Source organism: Electrona antarctica, assembly GCF_951216825.1.
Source record: "Electrona antarctica genome assembly, chromosome: 13".
Classification (NCBI taxonomy): domain Eukaryota; kingdom Metazoa; phylum Chordata; class Actinopteri; order Myctophiformes; family Myctophidae; genus Electrona; species Electrona antarctica.
Window position 1 is genome coordinate 14,796,399 of NC_136794.1, and position 12,366 is coordinate 14,808,764.

The window sequence follows — 12,366 nt, forward strand, 5'->3', positions numbered from 1 at the left end:
TGCACCTTAAACCCTGTACAAACAAACCAGAGTTGACAGTATCCAGGAGCTGTTTCATAAAAGATAACCTTGAAAAGGATATGAATACGAGTAGCACATTAAACAAATCAAAATATATACTTGATAGCAAGATGTTCAATAATAATTAAAAAAAACTAAACATAAAAGGAACGTGCCTTCTGCATGAATAACTAATGTGTGTGCATGATACATATGTATTGGTATGTACAGCAACCATCTACATGTTAAAGTTTGCTCTAGACCTCCCAAAACTGCTTTTATTATTAAACAAAATAACACAGTGACACATCACAAAATGATGAGCTAGCTAGCTTGTAGGCCTACATCTGCTATTTTCACTATTTTTTGTACGACACTCTTGTATGATGAAATAGGCATTTATGGAAAAACATTAAAAGTATGGAGATATGAGGTTTCTGCCTGACAGCAACGAAATGGAAACCACATTGAAGAAGTGAATCCTGATGAAAGATGTGAATGGTTTGAGAACTGGGGTGAAACAATTAATACATATTTATCAATTTAAATTATAAAAGAAATATAATCAATAATAATTTAATAAAGTAAATAATGTATCTCTTTTTTGGGATATAGGGGAAATGTCCATCCTTGAGACAGCAGACAATGTAACCGGACTGCCTCCAGCTGGAGTAACTAAGCATCACTCTATGGCTCTATTGGTTTCCATAACACTGGGTCGGGGCCCATTTGTGGGAAAATATTTCAAAAGAGGGGAAAACTAACATTTACATAAAAATAAATAAATGATATCAAATGAATTTTGGGTTTTTTGGGTCTCAAGCAAGGTTTGTGAACCACAGCTCTATGGTGTCTCATTATCTTCCAGGACTTAAAATCACTATTGTGCCCTATTTTTTTGTTTTTAGCACACAATCGATGAAATAGCCTGTAAATGCTTTAGTCAAGCAAAAACACATAGAAAAACTAATTCCAATAAGTTGAATTAAGAAGAAATAACGTGTTAAAAAATCACTATGTAGTCTCAGAAGAAAATAATGGATTGTCAGCAATTATGTGAAGCACAATTGTAGGGCTGGGTGATATGGACAAATAACTGTTTCTGGCACAACAGCGCCACTTTTGCCCATACTGGTACTCTAAACATAGTCACAGTCACATAGGTTAGGGCATAGTCACATAGGTTAGGACGGACATTGCTGTTCCTTGGAGTGGTTGCACCACTCAAAAATATCCCCATTAGGTCGGTTCCCATTGCAATCCCTGATTGACCGACACCTCAACAAACTCAATTGTCAGTGTTCACAGGGTAAAGCCACCAGGTGATTTTTGTTGCTTCACCGGCACCTCCTGCTGGTTGTTCGATGCGACTGTTTAGTGGAGAGTCACTTAGTAGTGAACCTCTACATTGCGTTATGCTCTCCCTGTTCACCTCCTCACTGTCAGATGAAAGGAACCGGCTGCTGACTCCATGTGTTATTAGAGGAGACATGGTTACACCTTCCACAGGATAACTGTTTTTGTTGTTGTAATTTTTTGGCAATTGGCAATGACTATGGAGAAACTGGTGAAAAACAACAAAACAAGCATCGTAATCCCAGATAAGCCGCCATCGGTTTGTGGTTGAAATGGTATGGACTGGCAGACGGACCAATTTATGGCTTATAGTAAATGTTCAGGATCTTGAACAGAAAGGTCCCAGAGACTGATTGACATCAGGTTTCCTGGACGGACGTCAAACCCTGTTCCTCGTGTGTGAAAGTGAAGGAGATGCGGTCAAACTGGTCCTCCTGAGGGGTAATGGCGATAAGCGGACGTTGGTGGTCTTGGAGTATACAGAGAGACTATGGGACAAGGAAGAGACAAACATAAAACAGAGCACTTAGACTTAGATATACTTAGCAATAGACTTTTGCCATGTCATGGCCAGGCATCTGGCCTATCTTGGTCCCTAGGGATTTAGGTATGTGCCACATGTACTGAGAGAGAGGTACACAACCATTTCACCAGAGCCAGATGTGAAGCCTCCTGCTTTCAAGAATAAAGTGGGCAAAGGATCATTTACTTACATAGGAGCCACACAGTGTAACAACCTCGAAACGGGTGTCAAACTGACAAACCAATTTGAGGTCTTTTAAACAGCAGACAAAAATTGGAAAAGGTTCCCCTATAGAGGGTCATTAGTATAGGATAGAATCAGATAAGGTAGCACTTGTTTTTATGTCATGTACAGTATAAGTTACTGTCATGTTTATTTTTAGCTTAATCTGTTAAATGTGAGGACCTCAATGGAAATAAATTCCTGGACTTTCTTGTGAAAATCCTCAAATGCTGATGTAACCATGTGGTTTTAAATGCTTTTTCAAATAAATCAAATCAAATACTGGTAGTTACTCAACTTTCCTGCCATCAGAACTTGTTTGTCCACTGGTTCCCACCGTGTAGTTTGGTTAGGCACGCTATAGTCTCGCATAGCCAGACAACTATTCCACAATCCCTGAATGCTATATAGTCTGGAACTACACCTCCTGAAATCTGAGTAAGGAAGCTGGCATTTCTGCTCAAATAAATATATTTTAAAATATCTTTACATATATTTTATTAATATCCATTTCTGCTAAGCAGCAAGCTTAACTTCCACTTTATCGCTTGCTCATGATCCCGTGCTCCGGACTGTATAACCGGAAACATCTGACAATTGTGGAAGGCAACAGTCTGGCTACACGAGACTAGGCACGCTATGACCTTGCCTGGCGTGCCACTCCGTCGTAAACTACCGGACATGCGCTAATCTGGTAATGTCCACCTGGGTCCCTTGGTGCACACTTCATTTGATGGACACATTTGTTATTTCCTAACAGGCCCTTGTTCGTGCCAAATTAATATATTGTGGAGCATCCTACAATGATTTAGTGACATTTACTTTTCTAGATTACATTTTCCATTAATACCCTCTATTTCCCTTTAATTGATACCACTACACTAACATAATGTATACATCTATGTTTGACATTGCTCCAATTTTGTTCTTGTAGATTTGTGGTCAACAACTACCAGCCAGGGCGGTTCTGTGTGTTGTTTTGTGTCTGTATGATACCGTGTCTTTATTAGATGCAAACATATCTCTCTCTCTCACACACACACACACACACACACACACACACACACACACACACACACACACACACACACACACACACACACACACACACACACACACACACACACACACACACCACACACACACACACACACACACACACACACACACACACACACACACACACACACGTTGCAATAGTGTGTGTGTGTGTGTGTGGAGGGGGGGGGTATTGTATTATTGAAGCTACCTTTGGCATGGGTTCAGGTTTGAACCACTGTTTGATTCTGTTGATTCTCTTCTGCTGGTGCAGCAGGACATACGCCATGCCCACCGACAGACCCACCACTATGATCACACAGGACACTGATGCGATTATCTTAACCTGCTGCAGCTTTTCATCTAGAAAAAAAAAAGCACACAAGCACACGCATACATATATTATACACACACATAAGCAGTAAGCACATGCATGCACACATGAACAATACAGGCATGAACACCTACAGTGTAGGGAGTGTCGGGGGGTGGCATGCAGTTAAGATCTGCGCTCGCCGGGAATGGAACCAGGACTTTCTGTCAGGCGTCAGAGCCTATGTGGTACGAGCCTTAACCACTCGGGCACCCCCACTACTGTCTGAAATGTTTACACACTAGAAATTCAGCAGATGCTGAAAACTGGTCTAGGAGTCTATTTTCGAAACCTAGCAGATTGTTTTATGTTTTTAATCTCTCTCTCTCGGGACAGTAACGGAATTCCTCCAATATGGAAATATGCCTTTGTTGTGCCCCGTTCTTTTTTTTATATATATAATTTTTATCCCACGATTTTGCAACCCATTTAAAAGCCTTAAAAGTAGTAAATGCTTCTATATTGAACCTTTAGACAGCAAGCAACACTGTCCAGCCCTTATGACTTATCTGAGGCTTTTAAATTATTAATACAGTGGATCATGCAATATTGAAACAAAGCATCAGGAGGACCCATTTTATATGGGTTGTGAGTAAATATGCCTTTATTACAGTTATTGTTTTTTAATTATATCAGTGACCAGAACCAAGGACGGGTTGCTACTCTCCTGTTCCCGATAATTATGGTGAGATCATGTAGTGATACTGATACTGGTGTATGCAGGCAAATTCATTTATTTAACACAATGTGAGGGTTTAATACTGTATGTACAAGACAATATCTGAGCATTCAATTTGACCTGATTTCATGCCCTAAACTTGACTTTTATGCCCTTTCATTTTCACTGTACAAAAATTTGAACAGTGCAAGTGTGTACCCACAGTCATATTCATAGTAGGTACCTGGCATAAAAATGTAGGTATTTTTATCGCACAGCCCCAAAAAAAACAAGTGTTAAATTTAACGGTAATTAAAAATGTACCAATAATTTTACAATGGACAATTTACTTTTTGGGCAAGTGGGCATGCCCTTTTAAGCAAGTAGAACATATTTGTAAAATTACGAAAAAGTACAGTACAAGTACGATCCTCAAACAATATAAAAACAGGAAGAAATTGTATTTTGAATTTTGAATAACAATCAAACTGATTTCATATGGCTTTAATCTGAGCTTACCTGACTCTGGTATGACCATGCACTTTGGACAGCTGGGAGGACCAAGGTCTATCGTGTCGTATAAGACAATCTGGACATACACACAGTAGCTCTTTCCCTCATCCAGCCCTTTGATACTCACTGAAGATTTGGAGTCTGGAGCATGTATTTTATATTTCTGTATGGACAGTAGATGAATATTAGATCCTGTAATTGACTTTGATTTTACACACTTAGACATTTAAGACATTATCCAAACCAACTTGCATCACAATGCAAGCAACCATAATCAGTTTAGTTTTGCATACATATAGTTTTTTTGGGAAGCCTGCAGTATAAGGCACCTTTCTGCATGAATTTCTATGGCAAAGAGGCACTGGAGTGCAACTTTTCCAAGCGCAGAGCATTACCTTTCAGCACTCTTGGCGTCAATGTTTTTGGAAGGGTATCCAGCATTCCAGCACGCTTCAAAATGAAAATAGTTTTGCCACGGCAATTTTGATCCTACTGGCTGTGTCTGACAAATGGTCATTTACAAACCAACTTTGAATCATTACTACAACCATTACTACATTAGTACAACAAAATAAACCATGATGTCCATGTCTACCGCAGTTTTAGCTAGGTTATTTGTCCTAGTAATGCAGCTGACAAGACCACAGCAATGGTTGATCACTTCAACGTTGTGGGCATTAATAAACATTAAACACTCACTGGACATGATATCCAAAGCGCTCCTCTACTCATAAAATGATTTCCGTGCACACACAACTCCTAAGATAAAGGTAAGAATGTTCTTTTGAATAAAGCTGTGTTGTCTCACCTCTAGTGGCTGACCTTCCAGACCATAATAAACCCTGTATTTAGCAAATGTGTGATCCAGCATCAGTCTGTGGTTACTGCTCAGAGTTACAGACAGGATGCCCGGCTGAGTACGTAACGCACCCACAGATGGGCCACAGGAGTCACCTGGAGGAGAGCACAAGATAAGAGCACAATTCATTGAGAATGACACACACACACACACACACACACACACACACACACACACACACACACACACACACACACACACACACACACACACACACACACACACACACACACACACACACACACACACACACACACACACACACACACACACACACACACACACACACACACACACACACACACACACACACACTTAATACCTAGTATACTGCAGGCCTCAACAGGCGTAGAGGTCAGGTTGTGTGTGTGTGCTTGCACCCTCAGCTGCACACAGCCATACTTTGTAACATCACAGGAAGTAAGCGCTGTCTCAACACAGGACTGGACATCCTTCCACGTATTAGAGTCAGACTCAGAACTGAGAATGAAAAACAAACCTCAGTCATGAATACATTCAAATAAACTAAGAATAACATGATTCACTCACAGGAGTACAAATGCACCAGCTCAGTGGCCTTGTCGTTAGAGTGTCCGCCCTGATACTGGGACATACCAAAGATTATAAAAATGGTTCCCAATGCCTCCCTGCTTGGCACTCAGCATCAAGGGCTGGATTGGCCTGTGACATCATGTGAAGGAGGTGTACTTGTATGGCTGAGGTATGTAGTACTTGAACCAGAGCCAGAGGCTTACCATAGAGGCAAGGGAGGCAGTTGCCTCCTGCCTGAACTCCATTTGAAAAACATGATTGAGGAAAAGAAAAAAAAGAGTGGAAAAACACCAAACCAGAGCTATTAGTGGGCAGTGGATTGGACCATCACCTGTACTTGCCTGACAGGAACAATCTCTTTGAAAACCTGTTTTCAAAGTGTTTCTGATTGTGCAACCACAAAATCCATTTGAAAAGACGCAAATGTAGTACGTACAGCCTGACAATGCTTTGTTCCCACTCAATTTAAGCAAAGTCTCATTACTTCCAATGCAATGTTGAAATGACTCAGTAATTTGTGCAGGTTCACCTCTGTAATGCTGCATAGGCCTACTGTGCATTTATTTTAGAATAAAAAAATAAAAATACATAGGCTACATTGATTATACTTGCATATTCTCTTCATTAACATTAATTCTCTTCGTTAAAGTGTTGTTGGTTTTTTGTCCCCCCACGGGTGGTCCGGACCACCCACAGTTGTATGTTTGCCTCCCTAAAATATAATTCCTGCATACGCCACTGAACATCAAGCCACCTCACACTACAGAAACAGGAGATAGGCTCCTGACCTATGGGCCAAATGGCCCCGTAACCGTGGCTACTTACTTACAGGAGATCCATAAGCTCAATTTAAACTCAATCTCACACACACAACAGTGTAGCTTTCTAACTAGAACATTGTCTGCAAGCGACGGAGCATAATTTTGCCAATATTGTGGTCCTGTGTATTTTAATGTATTGCAACACGGCACTAACACCAGGGTTTGTGGTTTCATCATGTATATCGTTTGCAGACAGTGTAGGTGACAATGACATTGATACTGTATGTTGATCTGTACCTCCGGAATTGAACAGTGTAGGCGGCATTATTGTGTTGATGTGCAGGAGTCCACATCAGTAGTGAGTTGTTAACATGGACATCTTGTGGCGATGGCAGCTCCTCTGAATGGACTGGGAGAGACAAGGCAATTGACAATAAATTGTTATTCTATTAAAGCACATAAAGTGCTATTTTACATTAGACACGCACACACACACACACACACACACACACACACACACACACACACACACACACACACACACACACACACACACACACACACACACACACACACACACACACACACACACACACACACACACACACACACACACCAGATGATCAGGCCACTGCCACTCAAATGTGCAAACTTTGTTCTCCCCTTTAAAAATCAAGTTAGTGCTTTAACCCTATAGAATCATGGCTGTGATATACATACCGGTCAGGTGCATGTCATTATTAGCAGCATGCATTACACATGTATTATGATGTATTACATGAAACGTAGTTATAGTGTAATACAACAGCAAGCAACTGTAACTGATTTTAAGAAAAACAACCTTCTTAGACCTGAAACATGACACATGTCATACGAGCGTCATGTGAACCATATGACTATGATATAACCTTCTGAAAGCGACGAAGCTTTTAATTTACGATAGCCTATATCTTACTAGCAAAGCTATGTGCCCTCTCCCGCAATTCGAAACTGGCCCCTGTAAAATCGGAATCCCTCAAACACGGACGCAAGGACAACACAAGAGATGGTCGCGGCCACACAGCCAACTCAAGGTATGGCCACTGAGCCGACTTGGGGACCCAACGCAAGGACAACACAAGAGACGGTCACGGCCACACAGCCAACTCAAGGTACGGCCACTGAGCCGACTTGGGGACCCAACACAAGGACAACACAAGAGATGGTCACGGCCACACAGCCAACTCAGGGTACGGCCACGGAGCCGACTTGGGGACCCAACGCAGCTCCTCCAAGGAAAACAAACAAATGAACGGAGCTGAACGTGAATCCCCCCCACCGCATAATGTTTCTTTTCCCTTTTTACTAGCTCCTTTCGGAACCCTACGTTAAAGTTTCTGACATTTTGATGACTTTATGTAGGGTTCCTTCTCACCGGATTCAAGCGACATGGGATGCAATCTGATTTCCCCTGACTTACACCTGTGCTGCGGTGTGGGTGTCACGCTGACATATTCAAAAAGAAGCATATGAACGCTATAGGAGACAACGAACCTTCTGACCCCCCCCGCGAACGGCTCAGAAGCCGTTAAGTATTTTTAATGTTTGTACGACCGTTTTGGCAGCTCTGAAATTCTCTCTTGTTGACATCCCATTGTACCGCCTCCAGCCTCTCGGTTGGCTAGCTGCGCCTCCCTACGCGCCTCGTAGGCGCAGCTAGCCTACAGCTAGCCTACCTCTAGCCAACCGAGATGTCAACAAGGAGGGACCGAAGAGAGAATTTCAGAGCTGCCAAACGGTCGTACAAACATTAAAAATACTTAACGGCTTCTGTGCCGTTCGGGGGGGGGGTGAGAGGGTTCGTTGTATCCTATAGCGTTCATATGCTTCTTTTGGAATATGTCAGCGTGACACCCACACCGCAGCACAGGGGTAAGTAAGGGGAAATCAGATTGCATCCCATGTCGCTTGAATCCGGTGAGACCGGACCCTACGTGGTAGGTCCAAAGGAGCTCAACCCGGGGGGTCCGGAGACGGGCTACCTTTTTACCTCCTTTATGATGAATTCCTGTTCTGTCCTTTGTCTATATAGAAGTGTCTATTTGTACGTCTCTAAATGTTTTTGATGATTTGAACATTGTGGACCCTATTGGAAACAAGTGTAATGCTTAATTGGGTCGTCCACTCACAGTTAACAGCCTTTGTATTGAGTTTGTGCTTGAAATGTACTGTAATTCTGCAAACTGTTAATACATTTTTCAATCAATCAATCAATCAATCCCTACGCTCATTCTGTAGCTCCGAGATGAGCTACAGAATGAGCGTAGGGAGAGGGCACATATGGGGCTACCCAACTAGTAGTTAGAAACAATAATAATACTTTACCTCGAACCGCAATCACATAAATCCACAGCAAAACGTACAACATGATGTGAAGTATTACATTTCAGACTGTGCAAGAAGCAGAGGAACATTACAATTAAACCCCATAGGCCTATAGATCATGAAACGAACTATATTAGTTCACAAAGACACAAATCATGGATATTATTCATGCGTAAGTTCCCGAAAATGAGGCAGTGTTTTTTTTTTGGCACAGACACTCCCATGACTTCCGTTATGTCCCAATCCTAAACTGTTCTTCTTGGAGTTGTATGGTGGTTGGTGGTATACATAGTCGTTGCAATACTGCCACCTTCTGTTTAGCTTGGAATCTGGATCACAACAAAAAGTCATGATGTCCCCTGCAGTCCAAATTAATTATATTCTTAAAAGCAGTGGTTCCCAAACTTTTCATGTCAAGGACCCCCAAATTGACACTATTTAGCCCACAGACCCCCATTTGAAGTGATAATGCCAGGGACCTCCATAAGAGAAGATTTTTACGGCTCTAGCAGTGATTCTCAACCTGTTTAATTTCAATTGGTCCCTCAGTTTGACATGGATTAGTCCCATTTATATTAATGGCATTTCTATCCCTGGGACCCAATTTATATTGTAAAATAAAAGTTAATTTAACTCTGAGTTACAGACCCATAAAGGTCTATTTGGTTCCTAATTATCATTTAGCTGGGGACCCCCTGGAACTCTCTCAAGGACCCCTAGGGGTCCCCGGACCAAACATCTGTCTAGACTGTCTTGTCTAGTCATCTTGGCGAGACTGGTGCAACATTTGCAACTTGTTGCTCATTGATGTTGGTCTTACTGGAGTAGTTTGCCCAACATGATTAAAGATCAGCCAGGGTTTTTTGAACATCAACTCTTTGAGCAACATTTAGTATGTGTTGAAGGCTTTCTGCTGTGGGATTTTGATATTATGGATATTTTTCTTTACTTTTTCTATGTTTGCCACAGATGATACAAAGATTTGTAGGCCTACATCACACTCCATTCGGGTAAATTAAAAAAGATACACCTCAGAATTTGTACAGTACATATGTTGTGTGTACACTATTGTTAGGCTCTATGCACGGTAAACATGTTGTTACAACTTAAGAGATACTAATTCAGGCTCTGTTCCATTCTGGTGAAACAGTGTTCTGTGTCAATGTAGACTTCTGGACAGCCTCGTTTACACTGCATGGAACTTAAAGCTAGGTCACTCTCCAGTTAGCTAAATAGCTACTTGATTTGAGATGTTCCTTCTAATCATTTCACATTCCAAAATATTTGCAATAATTTACCTGTCGGTTTATCATGAAGAAAGCCAATAAGCCACATATACATATGCAATAAGATCCAGATAGAGCAGGCGGAGCCAAATACTGTAGTATAACTTTACTGTAACCAAATATGTTAAGTGATATCAAGTCTACAGAAATGAATGACTTATGAGGATAGATTTGAGCATTGAGCTTGGTTTTCCCTCATCCAGATGTGCTAATAATAGTATAGTAGTTAGGCATGCATTTCTCTGCACTATTGTTGAAGCTGCATTCTTTCACACTTTCTCAAGTTTGGGACATTTGATACATTTTAAGGACTTCTACTCAAGTGGGGTTGTTATTATTTTTCCACCCAAGTGAAGTAAAAAAAAAACTAATTTGTGTGATATTTGATTAGGACCGTTTTGTCCCCATTTGGGACACCATATACGTTTAGTGGCATAACTCCACAAGTATGCAAGCTACATTTACTTATTGGTATTGCTGTATTCAGTAGAACCACACCTTTCCTACGAGCCCTCATATGTGTTGCTATGACAATCCATGTCAGAGTCACTACAAAGTAAAGAAGACATTCTATATAGATTTACATTTCCGCCTATTGTAGGTATGTGTTCAAATGACTATATCTGATTATTGTCACTGTTACCTGCAGTTTTATTTGTTCTATGTTTTATTGCACGTGGATGAGAGGGAAACGAAATTTCAGCCCTATACGTCTGACATATATTGGTTTGACAATAAGAAACCTTGAATATTGACATTCAGATATTGACATGCTCTCTCTAGGTCGTCCTCAGACGAGCCCTCCATCGTCATGGTACATCCGGCCAGCTCGTTGGTGCTTTGCGCTCCTGCATTTTTCTTGAGTACATCCACATTATGTTAGTATGGGACGTCCTCGTATGGGATGTCCTTGAGACCGTCCTATTGACATGCAGTTTTTTTTGTAGACTGTAGAGGCATATCCTAGCTTCAAGTATGCCAAGGTTTAAACCTTCCAAGAGCTTCCATTATGAATCTACATGAGTTTATATAACTAAATCCCAGACCGACAAGCTTTATTTTTAGTTTTGGGTGTACAACTTCCTATATCAAATTCACACTTTTGCAGTAAAATATTTTGTATACAAGAATCCATTTAATTTATGGGCGGCCTTAGATATGAGGAAAAACTATGTTGTATTTGGTTCTAACTCCGGTAGGGGTATCTCAAAAACTAAAGCACTTTTGGGCTATTTGTCACAGGACTAGGGAGCCCAAGCGGTGTGGCTGCTGTGCTGACCAATAAACAATGCAACTGTAACACAGAAGATATCAACCAAACATACTGTACAAACTGTAGATCCTAAGAGGTTCTGTCATCTCCCCACTTTGACCCTGTTAGAACTCTCACCACATGTATGATACATAATACATACAAATAATACATACAAATGACTCTGAAGATTTCTGTCATACATTCTGTATTTACCATTTTCATACTTTTTTTTAGCTAGTGAAGAGGCTCAGGAGAGAAGCCGCCTTGGAATCGGAAAGTTTGATTCTCGGCTCCTCCTGGCAAGTGTCGAAGTATCCTTGAGCAAGACACCTAACCCCGAACTGCTACCGATGAGCAGGTTGGCGCCTTGCCTGGTTTCCTCTGCCATCGGTGTGTGAATGGGTGAACGTGACATTGTGTACATTGTAATGTAAATCGCTTTGGATAAAAGCGATATATAAATGCAGTCCATTTTGAGTGCATCTTTAGGTCACCCAACGTGCAGATCATTTATTATCAAAATCTTTTAAATAAGGCTCAAGTGATTAATTCATGATGTAGCCCTACTTTTGTGAGTTCGGGACCTGGGGAGGCACCACATTTCCA

The 12,366-nt window shown here is 41.2% G+C and overlaps 2 protein-coding genes across 2 annotated transcripts in view; both read right to left on the bottom strand.

Moving 5' to 3' along the window:
- Positions 1-262: 262 nt before the first annotated feature.
- ifngr2 (interferon gamma receptor 2) lies at positions 263-9,456 on the bottom strand. The gene is made up of 7 exons (XM_079518973.1): positions 9,220-9,456; positions 7,153-7,264; positions 5,865-6,022; positions 5,492-5,637; positions 4,690-4,846; positions 3,351-3,502; positions 263-1,844 (listed from the first exon to the last, which is right to left on the bottom strand). The coding sequence occupies exons 1-7, from the start codon at positions 9,260-9,262 to the stop codon at positions 1,716-1,718; spliced, it is 897 nt and encodes a 298-aa protein (XP_079375099.1). The 5' UTR covers positions 9,263-9,456; the 3' UTR covers positions 263-1,715.
- Positions 9,457-12,063: 2,607 nt separating this feature from the next.
- LOC306935769 (interleukin-10 receptor subunit beta-like) overlaps positions 12,064-12,366 on the bottom strand; it is a 14,412-nt gene continuing 14,109 nt past the window's right edge. The window contains exon 7 of the mRNA XM_079518967.1: positions 12,064-12,366. This exon is cut by the window's right edge and continues 381 nt beyond it. Within this exon, the coding sequence (XP_079375093.1) occupies positions 12,298-12,366 (69 nt within the window). The 3' untranslated portion in view covers positions 12,064-12,297.